The sequence below is a fragment of the Heptranchias perlo genome, chromosome 15 (assembly GCF_035084215.1).
Source record: "Heptranchias perlo isolate sHepPer1 chromosome 15, sHepPer1.hap1, whole genome shotgun sequence".
NCBI lineage: Eukaryota > Metazoa > Chordata > Chondrichthyes > Hexanchiformes > Hexanchidae > Heptranchias > Heptranchias perlo.
The window spans coordinates 46,199,445-46,218,149 of record NC_090339.1 but is presented as its reverse complement, the minus strand read 5'-3'; the positions used below and the strand labels follow the sequence as shown (position 1 = coordinate 46,218,149).

Genomic DNA, 18,705 nt, shown 5'->3' with positions numbered 1-18,705 from the left:
GGTCTGTAGTACAATCCTATCAAAGTGATCTCTCCCTTCTTATTTTTCAGTTCTACCCATATAGACTCAGTGGGCAAACCCTCGGATATATCCCCTCTCACTACTGCCGTGATGTTCTCCCTAATCAAGAACGCAACTCCCCCTCCTCTCTTACCTCCTGCTCTATCTTTCCTATAGCATCTGTACCCTGGAACATTGAGCTGCCAGTCCTGCCCCTCCCTTAGCCATGTTTCAGTAATAGCTATAACATCCCAGTCCCATGTACCCATCCAAGCCCTGAGTTCATCTGCCTTGCCCATCAGATTTCTTGCATTGAAATAAATGCAGTTTAATCTAGACTTCCCTTGGTCTTTGCCCTGCTTTCTCAGACCATCTGTCCGGTCATGTTTTGTACACTCTCCCTTACTGCCTTTTGTTTCTATCACCACTTTACTTCCCACTGACTTCCTGCATCGGTTCCCATCCCCCTGCCACATTAGTTTAAACCCTCCACAACAGCACTAGCAAACACTCCCCCTAGGACATTGGTTCCAGTCCTGCCCAGATGCAGACCGTCCAATTTGTACTGAATTTGTACCATATGTATCAGATCATCAGCTTCTCTGTAGGAGTAACGGATGAATTAAGAAATTCATTTTATTTATTAATTGCTCAGTTTATGTAGTGATAAGCAGTGAGGAAAAATGAAACAAAGCTGGGTCAAATGAAGGCAGCACCAAATAAAATGCAAGCTGGCAATTTCAGGGATTCAACAGGGCATGAGGCATGAGTCAGTGGAAGAATGACAGGATATGGAGCATGATAATACTCTGTAGAAAAGCACACTTTTCTTCCTTTTGGTGATTTATTCAACATTCAATATTTTTCTGCTTCTCTCAAGTGAACCCCTGGACCATACCAAACCCCAGTAAAGAGGTGCTCTGTTCCCAGGCATCTGTAATGAAGGCACTTTTACTTTACCTTAAGAAATTGTTCCCATCTTCGGAAAGTTACCTCAATGCTTAGCTCTTCCTCTTTTACTTTTGGCATTGGGTACTCAGCTCCAAAGGGATACTGGGCTCCAATGGAAACCAGATTACTTTAGCATGCAAACATGTGAGCCTAGCTCTCATGTTTACTTAGCTGCAAGCGGAAACCTTAATCCAAAGGCAGAATCATCTGTGTTCATTTTCAAAGATCTAGAATACGGCTATTCGTGCTTCGGAGTACAGCGATAAGTAGTTGTCTGCAAGCCTCTAATGTAAAAGCACTTTAAAAAGTGCACAGGAGTAGCTTACAGTGATCTGCCTTCTAAATCTCCCCACCACTGGCACCTGGCTTCCACTCAACATCTAACCCTGATGGTGAACCTGCGATCAGAAACTGAAATGGTGGACAATTCACAGATGCAATCCAACACCCCAACATTCTCTAGCAGTCTATAATTTCCTTTTTAAGCCTCTCTTCATCATTATAATTCAGATATTTAAATTGTCAAGCTCCCTGCATTCCCAGTTAAAGGTGCAGTATTCCCTTTTCAAATGGACACTTTTAACCTTAAAAGATCTAAAGTTGATAGATATATCCTGTGCAGAAGCAGCAGAATAATGGAATACAATGACAGGAGACTAATTCATGTGATTAAGCCAGACTGTATTAGTTGTTAAGTGGTCTTCCTTAAGACACCAGCCAAGGGAAAATGAAAAATTCACCTTATCCAAAGAACAAACTGACCTTACATGCATATTCATGTTCTTTATTGTGTTCATGTAAAAAGGCAAGGAGAGGGAATTTCTATTTCACTCTCCAGTCATTGTCCATGGAGAAACATTCTGCCTCATACCTTATATATAAAAGGTTTGTGCTTTTAAGACTGAGCTCCTGTGCTTTTAAAATCTCAGGCAACTTGTGGACACAGCCTTGTACAAATTCTGCAATCGCTCCTCAGTCCCGAAACACTGTACAGTGCAGTAACATAGTAATGCAGTTTACAGCAGTGGTTACAAGTACCTGTTAATGTTTCACTTTTCCCAATGTCCTCCTCAGCTATTGTGGAGAGTTCATGCCTGTGCAGTTGCTGGCTGTGTCCCTCTAAGTAAACGGCATCCTGTTCAAACAGGCACTTGGTTCCTTGTAGGATAGACTGCCGATCACCAAAATCCTTCACACCCAGTGACTCTACCAAAAGTTAAAGGGGAATTAAAACTTCAGCAAGTCAACAGGTTTAACTTCCTTCTCTGTCCTATTGTAAACTGCAGTAGTTATGTAAATTATACCAGCACAAGATCAAAAACATACCAAAGAAATGAGATCACCTGAATTGCCCAGATAACCTTTAAACAATAGCACCTGAATAATTCCCTTGAAGGCAAATATGCCTGCCAAATTATTAAGCATAGGAACATAGCATAATGTGTACACTTAATCAACAAAATGGATTACAGTCTTGAAAGCTTAGATTTTTTTTTCAAACTTGCATCAATACAGTCTGTTCTGTGTACAACTGTAGCTTCAAATTAACCCTCTGGAGTATTAACATACCAAAAGGCAACTTTCAAATTACAATTTTCTATCAAGCAAAGCTGCATAAAAAATTGTGTGTAAACCTCTTCAAGCACAATATGGAAGGCATGTGTTTGGAAAGACCCTATGGCTTCATCGGTAAAGTTTTATGGCCTCCCTCAATAGACCGGCTGTGGGGCTCCAGCAAGGAAGTACGGAGACTCCCATTTCTTGGACTCTGATAGATATAATGTTAGAATATCTGGACTTCATTTCACAGGGCACAAGTAGCTCCAGTGATCGAGCACTAGGACACCCAGAAAGCTCCAATAGCTCTGTGATAGAATACAGATTTGCATTTGGTGGTACTAGTCGCCCTCATGGTAGAGCACTAGGGCCAGAAGGCACCTGTTTGAATTTCAGCTCTACTCAACAATCACAATTCAATAAGTTTTGGGTAAATTTCTGAACTTTTCAGCACCTCACCTCCCCGCCCACCCACAACACACATGCATGCAGGCGCACACACGCACGTTGATAAATCTAAGCAGTTAACCCCAGGCAACACTGGGGTGGTGACTGTTTTTTTTTGGGGGGGGGGGGGGGGGGGTAGGGGAGAGGGAAAGAGAGCTCCCACAATCAATGTAATTCTTTCAAATTAGGCTGTATGGCATGCCACAGTCACTAGTGACAACAATCGGGGCATTTCTGGCTCTTGCTGGGACCCTGCACTCACACGCCCGATTATACTGTACCTGCACTTACCCCTTGCCAAATAAGTTTTGCTTTCGAAGGTTGAGGTTTGTGGAACATCTTGATCATCAGTAGGATTACACCAACAGAATCCAATTCAATTTTTTTTTAAAAAGGGTCTGTGTCCAGTTACAGTGTGTATCAGTCAGGTACAGTACACTTCCAGCTACTCAGACCAGTTTCCTTCCTCTTACAAAGGCCTTTATATTTGTCAGCTAGCATGCTTCTCTTTATGCCATTCCCCCACAGTCGTGATGACAATACACTACAGCATTTACAGACAAGGAGGTCTGCATCCACTTTTGAGACTTGGTAGCGATGTCCTGAGGAGTGGAAATGGAAGAGAGAAGAGGTAAGCATTGGGTCACCACCTTTTGCCAACTCCAAAATATCCTCCACATCATACACCATCCTGACTTGGACATATATCCCTGTTTCTTCATAGTCACCGGGTCAAAATCCTCCATACCCTGGAAGCACCTTCACCACATGGACTGCAATGCTTCAAGGCGGCCCCGCCTTCTCAAGGGCAACTAGGGATGGGGAAATAAATGCTGCCTTGCCAGCAACGTCCACATCTTGTGAAATGAAAATAAAATTGGACTGGAGTCAGAATAGGGGTGGGCACAGGGTCTGAGATCATTACTTCAGGTACAATATTTGCTTTGTTTATGTCGCTACATTGAAAACCTTTGTAACTTTAAAAATTAATGGCACCGCACATTAGGACAGAAAAATAGTGAAAAAGACATCTATTTTAAAAGCCAGACCTTTGAGGTTTAGTTTACATTTTTTAAATTTCCAGACAGCTCACTCAGAAACCAGACCGTACAGTCCAAAATTGTGCAATGACAACCCAGAAGGGGAGGGATTAAATTTCTATTTCATATCATTACTTAAAATCTGCGATACCTGCTTGAGTTCTGCAATGGTTAGGACACTGCCCTTTCACCTCTGAGACCCAGAGTGAAATCTAGCATAGACCGTTGAGATGAAAAGACCTTAAGGAAATTTTGAAACCGAAAAGCAGTAGCAAGGTGAAGGAATATAGGAAAGGGGTTTAAGAGGGCAGGGGCATTGTGGCTGAAAATGCAGGTGCCAATAGTGGAATGAAAGAAGTGAGGAAAATGGAGTAATGCAGAAATGGAGGTGCAAGCATGGATGTATGGAGTGAGGAGATAACTGAGGATGGGTAAGGCGTGGCCATGGAGGGATTTGAAGGACAGGACAAAGATCATGAAATCAATTTGCTGGAGCAAGAAGGAACCAGAGAGTGATGGGAGTTCAAATCTTTGTACAGGTGAGGATGCAGGCATTCTGAATGAGTGTAATTAATGGAGGATGGAAGTGGAGAGAGTGACAGGGATAGCATTAGGGAAGTCAAGTCTCAAAGTGATAAAGGCACGGAGCAGAACTTTAACAACAGTGGAGAATAGATCAGGCGATGGCAGTGACTGTTTTGAAGGTGGAGAAAAAGTAATCTTGGTAATGGATCAGATGTGGAAAAGGAAGCTAAACTTGAGTAACATGTTCAGATTCGAAAGGCAACACAGATACAAAGCACAGAGGTAATGAACCATGGGATGACAGGACAGGGGTTTGTATTTCATGAGTGCCGGACATCAACAATCGTGAGATACTTCCGTAGACAACAAAAACCTACATCCCTCCCCCAAATCCTTGAGAGAGTCATCCCGCACCACAATAATGTGCCAAATCGCAAAGAGACCCTGCATCATTTTCATGCGCTTCCTTAAAAAACCAGCATGTGTCTGGGAACCGGTCTAGAGGGGGAAAAAAAAGAAAACTTTCATATTTCCTGCTGCACACATAACATTTGATGACTGAGGTAGCTATTCTGACAAAATCAAAAGTGGAATGGCACAATATTTTCCTTGTGTACTTCAAGCTGTTACAAGTTTGAGCATTGCCTTAGATATTCTCTCGGGTACAGCGATGGTAGTCACTCCAGTAAGCAGTCTGAGCATCTTAGGTTTAGGGATGTGCCCATTATGACCAATATCTAACTATACTACAGGGTAACCAAGGATGTAATAGTACCCTGTTGTGATCCAAACTGGATATTCATGTCTTTCACAAGTGCGTCTTTCCAATCTTTTCAAAGGCAGACTGAGTAAACAAGGCCAGATACGAATTATTAAGCAGCTTTATTTCCACAGCAAATAAACATACATAGCAATGGTTATGATCGGCCTCAATTCAAATTAGTACAACTTGCCTTTGTGTAACAATAAAAAATGACGAACACACCAAGCTTCAGTGGGTCATCTTGCTTGACTTAAACAAATTTAACTTTTACCTGTCCTCCTGCAATTTAACCTTCAGAGTCAGGCATAAAGCTTGCCCACATAGCTTTCAGTTTAAAACAACTGTCAGTGAGTATTTCCATCTCTGTTTTTATTTCTTTGTGTTCACAATTTGACAGGAAGGCCTATGTCCTATAAGCACTACCCACACCCAGGACCTCCCAACTCAATAGGTGCGAGGGGTTTATCAATTACTGAGACAGGCTAACAAATTGCTTATTGTTTACAGTTTCAGGGGGAAACAACTTAAATGCCCAGATAATTAGCATTTTAACCAGATTCCATCTTGCGTTTTTATTTTTAAACTTGTATGAACTTTGCTTCAAAACTCTAACATTTAAATGTAACTGTTTTCCAAATCCTTGATGTGAAAAAATGGTCAGAAAGGCCCAAAATGTGACAAAAGCATACAATGAAAGCACTTGACAGGACACAATGGAGGAATGTTGTCTGCTGGAGATGTGAGTATTGATCAATGTTTGACATTGATCTCCACATGATGACAACAGTCGCGCGGTTGGGGGGGGGGTGGTGGATGGAGGTGAAGAGAAAGAGAAAGAAAAAAATGGGATTTTAAAATGTATTGTGGGCACAATTAAATATATTTTGAAATGCTGAAGAAAGGAAATGGGTGGCAACAAAAACAGTCTCCTCTTTAGTAAACACAGATAACTGAGCAAATGAGCACATAATTCAACACTTACACTGCACAATTTTCATATATTGTTTGTGGCACAACAATGGAATAATTCATTCACAAAACATTAACCGTTTCCAGAATGTATTTTTGTAGAATAGAATTTTTCTCAGAAGTCAAGGACAGATGCAATTCCCAAGGTTCTCTCTCTCACTTCCAATGCTTCCCTTACTGCTTCCCGCCCTGCACGAGTTATTTTTGGCCAGGAAACAACGTTTTTCTTTTTCTTTCCGGGAAACCGTGACCTACAAGGGCTAAGTCTACTTTTGAATTCAGAGAATGGCCCATTTGAGATGGCCAGTATTACAATAAAGACGTGCGGCAAGTACAGCATGTTAAATTAGCAATAAGTCCAATTGCTTTAAAGGATACATGAGAAGGTATTTACCTTACTGATGAACTGCATTCATTGATATCCTGCACAGAATTAAAATCTCCCTTCCTAAAAAAAACTATTCCATAGCTGAGAGCGCGAGCAAAGGGATCCACTCTTTCTGCTAGCGGTACCCCTCAGTATGTCACCTGGAGGCATACTCAATTTTCTCCAGCTCTCTCCCGTCCTGTGGGAAGTGTCTTTGATTTGTATGTGAAGAGAGATGCACTATTGACTGAAGAGAGTTTTTATGGAAAAAATATTTCAGTATGGCAGCTCAGTGGTTCAGTATATTGGAGTGCTTATCTACTATTCTACAAGGTGACAGGTATCAAGCAAAGGATCAGTGTTTCCACAATGGTAGAGATCAATTTTTTAAAACAACGCATCATCCTTCCTTCCTAATTCCTTTAATGCAGTTTCTGTGCACCTTCGAAGCAACAAGACCAAAAGTGGTATTAATAGAAGGCTTGGGACAGTTTGCTAAGCCAACCTTTCATCCAGGGAACAGTGAAAGATGTGTGTGTGGAGAGAGACAGTCGCAACAAAAATTAAACATAAATAAAATAACACAGGGTGAGAAAAGGACACAGTGAGAAAGACCAATCAGCATATCTGGTTTACTTTCATCATCTTGGTCCTGTTCCAGGACACAGTTTAGCCAAATTAATATTTTTTTCCTTACCTAACCTGCCTGTTGCATTCGGGTTTTTTTTTTCCAAATTACTTTCTTTAGCTACCAAATTACCCTCACCCCAAAAGAGAGTGAAATGATAGTACATTTACAACATTCTGTGCACTGAAATAAACTACCCTTTCCCCAAGTTTTTAGAATCCTTTGCTATTTATCTAGTCAAAATAAATTTCATTTTCACAGGATTTAGACAGCTTGTGTTTTTAAAATTGAAGTCACATTGTACGGATTGTGAGAGTGGAGCCATGTATTAGATTAGATACTGCCCAAAACACCAGTTACTTAATAACTGCTGTCTGCTTGGAGCCATGCTCTCATTTATGCTCACAGCCTGTTTGCATTTATCACAATTTGAAGGACCATGAACTGCAGCTTACCCCAAGCTGTATTTCCCTGTGTGATCAGTATTAGCTGTATAAAATTCCCCTTCAGTAATGCCACAGCACCAATCTTTTTCTTGTAAAAAGCTCAGTAAAAAACCCACAATTCCCAAGTATAAACAGGTCATGTATTCCTATTTTGAACCCATCCTAGATTCTGTCCCACCGCAAATAAACGTCGAGTGTCCTGATTTTTCCAGTGTCACGCTTCAAAGCTTTTAACTCGTTTTCAGTTTTCTCCCGGGTTACTTGAGGGTACAGTTCCATCATAGTACAACAACAACTTGCATAACTTGCATTTATAAAGCGTCTTTAACGTATTAAAACGTTCCTTCACAGGAGCGTAATCAAACTAAATTTGACCCTGAGCCACATAATGATATTAGGACAGGTGACCAAAAGCTTGGGTGAAAAGGTAGGTTTTAAGGAGCATCTTTAGGGGTATGAGCAGGTTACTTTACTGTGTGTGTGTGTGTGTGTGTGTGTGTGTGTGTGTGTGTGTGTGTCGGGGGGGGAGGGGGGGGGGGAGGGGTGAAGAACAGCCATTAGTGCTAAGCCCAATGCTGTCCTCAGGTGACATTCACATATGTATATTTTCCAACAGGAGTTACTGAATAGTCATCAAGGGTGGGAGCTCCAGCTAATGTCTCCCTCTCCAGGCCAGAAATATTGGGAAAATATTGTTAAATCAAGCAAATATAGTTGGAACAAATTGGAAACCTGGGACATGTGTCTATGAGATAAAATAAGGGATGTTGATTTCGCACAAATGTATATGGCACTTCCCTCCAATTCGTTTTTCCCACTCCTATATTTTTAACAAAGAATCCTAACCACTCTCACAAACTTTAGAAGATTTGTCCATTTTAAGGCATCAAATGCCTTGCACAAAAGTGTGGATGTCCTGCAAGTAGCTCATCAGACCTGTCTGTTATGCTTAGACTTGTCTATACATTACCCTTACCTCTCATCGAGACCTACCAGCTTTGTCTATTCGTCAACCATCTCAGGCCTAAAATTGGACATGTAAACTTGATGGTCCCCACTACTCCCTCTCCCTGACTCACCCACTGCACGACGCTGCTCTTTCTACCAGCTCCATTCCCCAAAGTAGCCATTTCTCCTCCCTGACCTCCAACCTTGCCCCCCTGGCTTAGTGGTTAAATGCACTGCCCAGTGAGGTAATGAGTGAGACAAGACCTGGAAATTCCCAATTTCAATCCCCAATCATTGCTGAGTTAGCTGATCTCAACTGGGGTAGCAACGTAGATGTTGCAATTGATCTCAGTGACCATGGGCCACTTGGATAAGGTAATTGTGGAAAAGCCTTCAAGAGAAGACAGGAGAAAAGAAAGAAGGGAAAAAAATTAGTTTGCCCTTTCTGCACAGAGCAACTAGCAGCCAACAGCTTCACCTATACTTGGATTTCAAACTCATACCACAACGGCTAATCAAAAACTCAGTTCTATCTGCCAACTGCCTCCACTAATTAGCTACTCACATGGCACAATGATTTGCACTCTCTAGGCAGATTGACAATTGTAAACTGCCTGAGGAAGGAGAAAATCTCCAAAAGCTTGTGAATTTAAAATAAAATTGCTGGACTATAACTTGGTGTTGTAAAATTGTTTACTCTAGGCAGATTGTTACACAATAGTTTTTGAACTTAAAAATATCTACAGAAGACCTACAAGGAATGCTCCATTAAACTTATTCACTTCCACCCAATAAAATAGGCAAAAAGCATTACCCAAATTCAGTTCAGAAATCACAATCAGAGTAAAACAAAGCAAGGGTTCGTAATGAGGCTCCAACATAATAACAATCAAACTTGTTTCTTTGGCTTTCTCACAAGTAGAGAACCAACTCAATCACTAAAATATCCATCTTTACAAGTTTCTGTAAGATTTCCAAAGAGAGCTTTAAAAACAGTTCTACTACATTTCCAAATACTGTATTGCCTAAACACATGGTGCAAGGTTTGCTATGTGGAATTGTTTTCCATCTTTATGACACTTAAGGGTCACAAAAGATAGCTTGTTTCTTGAATTGTATTAAGCTCACAGATTTTAAAAAGTAGCCCTTTTACTTTTAAATGAACGTTATAATTCATCCTGTTTAGTAAATGAGTGCGATGGGAGTGTTGTACATAGAACCAGAGAAAAGATACAGCACAGAAGGGGGCCATTCGGCCCATCATGTCTGCGCCGGCTCGAAGAACAACCAGGTGCCCATTCTAATCCCACCTTCCAGCACCCGGTCCGTAGCCCTGCAGCTTACAGCACTTTAGGTGCAGGTCCAGGTACTTTTTTAAAGAGTTGAGGGTCCCTGCCTCTACCACCAATATGGGCAGCAAATTCCATACACCCACCACCCTCTGGGTAAAAAAAATTTTCCTCATGTCCCCTCCAATCCTTCCGCCAATCAGCTTAAATCATTGTCCTCTGGTTCTTGAACTCTCCGTGAGGGGAAACAGGTACTTCCTGTCTACTATATCTAGGTCCCTCATAATTTTGTACACCTCAATCAAATCTCCCCTCAGCCTCCTCTGCTCCAAGGAAAACAACCCCAGATTATCCAATCTCTCCTCGTAGCTGCAATTTTTAAGCCCTGGCAACATTCTTGTAAATCTTCTCTGCACTCTCTCCAGAGCAATTACGTCCTTCCTGTAATTTGGTGACCAGAACTGCGCGCAATACTCCAGCTGTGGCCTTACCAGCATTTTATACAGTTCCATCATTACATCCCTGCTTTTGTATTCTATACCTCGGCTAATAACAGAGAGCATTCTGTATGCCTTCTTCACAACCTTATCTACCTGTACTGCCATCTTCAGGGACCTGTGCACATGCACTCCAAGATCTCTCACTTCCTCTACCCCTCTCAATATATTCCCGTTTACTGCATATTCCCTTTTACTGTTTGCCCTCCCTAAGTGCATTACCTCACATTTCTCCAGGTTGAACTCCATTTGCCACTTTTCCGCCCACTCCACCAACCCATTGATATCTTCTTGGAGTCTACAGCTATCCTCTTCACTATCAACTACACGGCCAATTTTTGTGTCGTCTGCAAATTTGCCAATCATGCCCCCTACATTCAAGTCCAAATCATTAATATATACCACAAACAGCAAGGGATCCAACACTGAGCCCTGTGGCACACTGCTGGAAACGGATTTCCATTCGCAAAGACATCCGTCGACTTTTACCCTTTGGATCCAATTTGCCACATTTCCCTGTATCCCATGGGCTTTTACCTTTCTGACCAGTCTGCCATGTGGGACCTTGTCAAATGCCTTACTAAAATCCATGTAGACAACATCCACTGCACTACCCTCATCAATCCTCCTAGTCACTTCCTCAAAGAATTCAATCAGATTTGTACGGCATGACCTTCCCTGAACAGATCCATGCTGACTATCCCTGATTAAACCACGCCTTTCCAAGTGACAGTTTATCCTATCTCTCAGTATTGATTCTAATAGTTTGCCCACCACCGAGGTAAGACTGACCAGCCTATAATTGTTCGGCCTTTCCCTCGTGCCCTTTTTAAACAATGGTACTACGTTTGCAGTCTTCCAGTCCTCCGGTACCTCTCCTGTATCTAGTGAGGATTGGAAAATGATCCTCAGAGCATCTGCTATTTCCTCCCTGGCTTCCTTCAATAGCCTAGGAAACAATCCATCCGGCCCTGGTGACTTATCAACTTTCAAGGATTCCAGTCCCTCTAGTACTGCCTCTCTCGTTATGTTTACCTTATCCAATATTTCACACCTCTCCTCTTTAACTATTACGTCCAGATCACCCCTTTCCTTTGTGAATACGGAGACAAAATATTCATTTAAAACCCTACCCACATCCTCTGCTTCTACACACAAGTTACCCTTATCATCCCTGATAGGTCCCACCTTTTCCTTAGCTAGCCTCTTGTTCTTAATATACTGATAAAATATCTTTGGTTTTCTTTAATCTTACTAGCTAATATTTTTTCATGCCCTCTCCGTGCTTTCCTTATTTCCTTTTTTATGTCATCCCTGTACTTTCTATACTCCTCTAGACTTTCTGCAGTATTTAGTTTTCTGTGACAGTCATAAGCTTTCTTTTTCTGCTTTATCTTGCCCTGTATACTTCTAGACAACCAGTACAGAAGTAATGAATTAAATAACTCCATTTGTGGTGCTGCCTCATCAATTAGCAGCACAGTTCACCTATGAAATTATTGCATTATACCCCTCCACCAAGGTCTTATCAGAATTACAATAAAACAAAAAAAAACTACATAACTTCCTCTTCAAGAAAAGCACGGCTCACTCTCATAAAAGGAGCTTGAGGTTGTTGCTATACCAGATCGTAATTTGAGATAAGTACTTACTTAGAGTGGTGCAGTGCAAGCAGGCCTATCAGCTCCACAACACACTCCAGACAGGAGAAACGTGCATCCAACAATAACTTGCATTTTTATAGCACCTTTAATGTAGTAAAACATCCCAAGGCACATCAAAATTTGATACCGAGCCACATAAGGAGATATTAGGATAGGTGACCAAAAACTTGGTCTAAGAGGTAGGTAGGTACCTCTCTCTCCACCTTAAAGGCGGAGAGAGAGGTAGAGAGGATTAGGGACAGAATTCCAGAGCATAGGGCCTAGGCAGCTGAAAGTACGGCCAGCTATGGTGGAGCAATGAAAATCAGGGATGCACAAGAGGCCAGAATTGGATGAGTGCAGAGATCTTGGAGGGTTGTAGGGCTGGAGAAGGTTACAGAGATAGGGGGCGAGGCCATGGAGGGATTTGAACACAAGGATGAGAATTTTAAAATCGAAGTGTTGCTGGACCAGTTGAACTCATCCAAAACTCTGCTGCCCATATTCTAACTAGCACCAAGTCCTGTGCTCACATTTTTTTTGCTATTAATAATCTCTGTCATAGAATGTCGCAGGTGAAAAGGGTGCCTGCATGTTGAAGGTGTTTTGCATACCTTCTAAGGTAGGCAAGATTCACACTTACAATTCTCCACTTTGCAAACGCCAGTTAATATTAAAGGCTCAATGGGATAGATGACTTTTTGTGAACATTAAAAATTTAATCTAAAACCTTTTTAAACTATGTTCACATCGTCATTATTGTACTGAAACCAGTATGAAGACTAAACGCACAAGATCTGTTCCTGAAGGCGGTTTCACAGTGCCTGGCTAAACATGATTCAAACAACTTCACAGACAAGTTTGCATTGATACGAAGCCAAAACCCTCATTACATCAACATAAAGTATGTTTAGCACTGACCTGTAGATCTGAACAACTGAGGAATAACTGACCACATAAACACAAATCAGACCAAGCTCAGTGCTTCACTAAACAATTTAAAGCTGCACAGCATTATTGAACTGTAACACGATACCATACTTTTCGCTCCCCACCAGTTTTCCAAATTTATAGTAAACTTAAGGCATGCATATCCAGATTTTGATTTTTTTTTCCACTTTACTGTGAAGCTTAGTTACTGCAGTGATGTCACTTGGCATATTTAGGATGCAACTGTACCAACATACCACAGAAAAAGAAATTTCACAAATGGTTTGCGTTTGTCTTTGCACTGTGCACTTTTTCAGCATGTGCATTATTAGGAACAGGAGTAGGCCATTCAGGCCCTCGTGCCTGCTCCGCCATTTGATAAGATCATGGCTGATCTGTGATCTAACTCCATATACCCGCCGTTGGCCCATATCCCTTAATACCTTTGGTTGCCAAAAAGCTATCTATTTCAGATTTAAATTTAGCAATTGAACTAGTATCAATTGCCGTTTGCGGAAGAGAGTTCCAAACTTCTACAACCCTTTGTGTGCAGAAATGTTTTCTAATCTCGCTCCTGAAAGGTCCGGCTCTAATTTTTAGACTGTGCCCCCTACTCCTAGAATCCCCAATTAGCGGAAATAGTTTCTCTCTATCCACCCTATCCGTTCCCCTTAATATCTTATAAATTTCGATCAGATCACCCCTTAACCTTCGAAACTCTAGAGACTACAACCCCAATTTGTGTAATCTCTCCTCGTAACTTAACCCTTGAAGTCCGGGTATCATTCTAGTAAACCTACGCTGCACTCCCTCCAAGTCCAATATGTCCTTCCGAAGGTGCGGTGCCCAGAACTGCTCACAGTACTCCAGGTGCGGTCTAACCAGGGTTTTGTATAGCTGCAGCATAACTTCTGCCCCCTTGTACTCTAGATATAAAGGCCAGCATTCCATTAGCCGTATTATTTTCTGCACCTGTTCATGACACTTCAATGATCTACGTACCTGAACCCCAAAGTCCCTTTGGATATCCACTGTTTTTAACTTTTTACCATTTAAAAAGTACCCTGTTCTATCCTTTTTTGATCCAAAGTGGATGACCTCACATTTGTCTGCATTGAATTCCATTTGCCACAGTTTTGCCCATTCACCTAATCTATCAATATCACTTTGTAATTTTATGTTTTCATCTACACTGCTTACAATGCCACCAATCTTTGTGTCATCGGCAAACTTAGATATGAGACTTTCTATGCCTTCATCTAAGTCATTAATAAATATTGTGAATAATTGAGGCCCCAAGACAGATTCCTGTGGGACTCCACTAGTCACATCTTGCCAATGTGAGTACCTACCCATTATCCCTACTCTCTGTTGCCTTTCGCTCAGCCAACTTCCTAACCATGTCCGTACTTTTCCCTCGATTCCATGGGCTTCTATCTTAGCTAACAGTCTCTTATGTGGGAGCTTATCAAATGCCTTCTGGAAGTCCATATAAATAACATCCATTGACAGTCCCTGTCCACTACTTTAGTCATCTCTTTAAAAAAATTCAATCAGGTTAGTCAGGCACGACCTACCTTTCACAAATCCATGCTGGCTCTCTCTGATTAACTGAAAATTCTCGAGGTGTTCAGTCACCCTATCCTTAATTATAGACTCAGCATTTTTCCCACAACAGATGTTAGGCTAACTGATCTATAATTCCCTGGTTTCCCTCTCTCTCCTTTCTTAAAAAGCAGAGTGACATGTGCAATTTTCCAATCCAGAGGGACAGTTCCGGAATCTAGAGAACTTTGAAAGATTATAGTTAGGGCATCTGCAATGTGCTCACCTACTTCCTTTAAAACCCTGGGATGGAAACCATCTGGTCCTGGGGATTTGTCACTCTTTAGTGCTATTATTTTCTTCATTACTGTTGCTTTACTTATGTTAATTTTATCAAGTCCCTGTCCCCGATTCAATATTGGAATATTATTGCTATTATCTCTCATTATCTTCCTTTCCCTTCAGTGGTTATCTACGTCAAATCCTATTTAAACTGTTTTACTGCGAGAAACAAGCAGAGTCTCCTCTTCAATCCCTGTAGTATGACTGGTTTAGTGTCAGCAGTGGCTGTCTATTACTAATGTCATACCTGAATCTGCCCTTGTGTGGCATCAGAGTACAGAGACGCTGAAACTATTGCAAACAGGTTTATTTATGTAGCCCAAAAAGATTCCGAGCACATTATTTTGTCAACTTCAAAATTTATATTATGTAATAACAGGCTGTTTATTCAATGGGAAGTGCACACATTTCTTTGCTATTAATGTCTGTCATAGGATGTCACAGGTGAAAAGGGTGTCTGCATACTAAAGGCGTACTGCATAGCTTCTAAGGTAGGCAAGATTCACACTTAAAATCCCTCATCTTGCTGGAGTAATCAATGAGATAATGAGCAAAGGGTGAGGAACCAAATTAATGCAAGGCACTGCCACAAATGGAAACAAATATAGGTTAGTTGTGTGGAAGCGTTTATACCTGAAATGTCAACTGACTCGTGTTTTCTTCACGGATAATGCCTGACCTGCTGAGTGTCTCCAGCTTTGTCTGTTTTTGTTTTAAATTTTCAGCATCTGCAGTATTTTATTCTTTTTGGTTCAAAGGTTAATTCATCATGTTTTGTTAACAAGTGGCTCAGTTGTGCTTTTCAGCAAGGAACTGAGCCACGTAGACCAGGAAGGTCCCAGGGTCGATCCCAGGTCCATGCCGAGTTAGCTGTCAACCAGCATACAGTATGGTCAGTACAATAAGCCTCAGTGAAACAAAAATCAGCCAGGGCGCCTGTTACTGATTACTATAAGTAATTGCTGCGAGAAAGTGCACACAATATGGACATAGAGTGATAAGCAGAATCCGGCTTGTCTGTAATGCCCCCAAAGTTGAACAACCTACTAATATTCACTGACTGGGCTCATATAAGAATGGCTATTTAACCAAAATCCAAGAAGGTGACTAGTGCCTCAGCAGGAGTAAGTACCTGCAGAACAGTAGGAAAGAGAACTGGAGGGGGAAACAGTGAAGGTCTTTCTGTACAGTTTATTTATTACTCGCGAAGATAACTATTTTGTGACGTGCAGTTTTAAGGAATGGCCAATATAACTCCATTGTTGACCTCTGCAGATTTATTTACTTATATATCAACCAATCAATGTCAGAAGATAAAGCAGCGTTGGTAAGTGACTACCTCAGATTAATTTCTCTTCCCCTCATCCCCCCCCCCCACACCAGATTTAACATCTTTTTCTACAAGCTCTTTGCAATAGTTAGACTGCAACACCTCATTAACGAGGATATTTTACAACACTGCAACAGACCATTAACAGTTTGTCTAGATTTTGAGAGTGGAATGTCAAATACTGTGGAGGAGGAACAGAGGAGAAATATTTCCAGGGAAAGGAAACCAGCAGATACTTAAAAGAGCACAGCTGATGGTAATGCTATAAGAGAGGTGTCATGACTTTAAGCAGCGGAGGGCAAGGAAAGAATATTGAATTGGTCAGTGTGAGTAGCAGACTAGCAAAGAGGCTAGTGTTGGACGGGTCTGTTTTGAAGTAGCAAAATTGGGATTACAAAAGGAAGTGGAATTCGATCTTTAAGGTTCAAGTGTTACATAGGACACTGAAAGAAAGCAATTAAAAATTAAGAGCAAAGACAGAACAGTGTTGTAACTCAAGATGATCACTGCCTCTTCATCCATTCTATCTTTCTGGATACATCTTCTTTGCAATGAGAGTTTGGGAAAATCCTAGCAAATTAGGATTACCCAAACCATTAGAGCCAGTGAATTACCGTGGTACGGTTTTGTAAATGCTTCTGAGAATTTATGCAAAATTAGTCAAAACATTCACATGAATCAGAAGTAATCAGAAGAAGGATCATCTATTCTATTCCACCAGCCCCATGCCATCACTCGCAACATGATGAAGCACTTTCATATGTGAAATGTGATTCTATAAATGTCCTGCAAAGCAATAATTATACTTTGAATAGGAGAAAGCTGGATGATATGCAAGAGCTGGGGGATTTGGGGGTGCTCAAGACATTAAAAGCAACACCTCAAATGGATAAGGCCATAAAACAGGGTGGGTAAATGCGATTAGAATTATTTGATCACGTGGAGCATAAATGCCAACACAGAATGGTTAGGTCAACGGCCTGTTTACATGTTGTAACATCAGTGTATTTCTATGCTATTGGAATACTGGGTCTTATGGCAAGGGAATTAAAATATATATGTCAAGATGCAATGGTGAACGTATATAAAACCTTAGTACGGCCACAGTTGGAGTGTTGTGTGCAATTTTGGACTTTGCACTATAGGAAGGATCTTGAGGCAATAGAGAGGGTACAGCACATATTCACTACAATGCTGCCTGACATGAAGAAATACTATCAAGTAAGACTTGAAAAATTGGTGTTTTCTTTACAACAAAGGGGATTAACAAGTAAATTGATAGAGGTGTTGAAAACTAAGATGGGACAGAGTAAATAGAAACAGACTTTTTTCTGGTGATTGAGAGGTCTAGAATGGGGGGGATGTAGATATAAGTTTAAATTCAAGAGATTTATGACATACAGCAGAAGAAACTCTTCTCCTGAGAGTTGTGAGGCTATGGAATGCACTACCAGAGTTTGTGATTATAACAGAGACTATTTAAGAATAGGTTAGCTAGGTGGTTGAAGGAAAGGAGGATATGGGACAGAGTATGCACATGCAATCAGGACTACTACTGATGTGGAGAACAAACACAAACACAAACTGCTTGGGCCGAACATGCTGTTGCTGCGTTGTAATTTCTATCTAATTCTATGTCCTAGTTTCTGGAAGCAAGAAAAACAAAAGAGGCTTTAAACGGCCAGCTCTTCTCACAACCATTTTAAATAAGGTGTGCCTATGTGCCACCATGATCTCCCTGGACAAGATTCAATAGCCCTTTTCCTCTCCTGATGGCATTAGTTGATGCTGCAATTTGTGCTAGCCATACGCTGTTGTTTTGCCCAAATCCCCTTATATTTGAGCCTAGACAGTGAATATTGCTAGGAAATTCTACTGCAGTTGGGACTATGATATAGTGACAATAACAGAGGCCTGGCTCAAAGAAGGGGAGGATTGGGAACTTAATATTCCTGGCTATAAGGTATTCAGGAAAGACAGGTAAGAAAAGGAACGAGGGGGTTGGCAGTATTGATCAAAGAAACTATTATGGCACTGGAAAGGGATGATGTAATTGAGGGGTCAAAGACAGAATCTATTTTGTTAGAATTAAGGAACAATGGAGGAGCTAATACACTACTGGGTGTATACTATAGGCCACCAAATAGTGGGAAGGAGATAGAGAGCAAATTTGCTGGCAAATTACAGAAAGATGCAAGAACTATAGAGCAGTGATAATGGGAGACTTCAATTATCCTAATATAGACAGGGATAGTGAAAAGGGCAAAGAGGGGGAGGAATTCCTGAAATGTGTAGAAGAGAACTTCCTTGATCAGTGTGTTTCCAGCCGAAGAGGAAGGAAGCAGTGCTGGATCTAATTCTGGGGAATGAAATGGGGCAAGTGGAGTATGTATCAGCAGACAGCATTTGGGGAACAGTGATCATAACATCTGGTTTAAAATAGTTATGGAAAAAGACAAGGAACAATCAAGCGTAAAAATACTTAACT

General features: G+C 41.1%; 1 protein-coding gene across 3 annotated transcripts in view; it reads right to left on the bottom strand.

Moving 5' to 3' along the window:
- Positions 1–18,705, bottom strand: part of amot (angiomotin) — a 126,017-nt gene that overhangs the window by 78,739 nt on the left and 28,573 nt on the right. For 2 of the 3 annotated variants that reach the window (XM_067997155.1, XM_067997156.1), the window contains one exon: positions 1,990–2,157. In XM_067997155.1, coding sequence (XP_067853256.1) covers positions 1,990–2,157 — 168 coding nt within the window. Of the gene's footprint in view, positions 1–1,989; positions 2,158–3,246; positions 3,327–18,705 lie in introns of those variants that run through there. The other variant, XM_067997157.1, reaches the window with a different exon arrangement.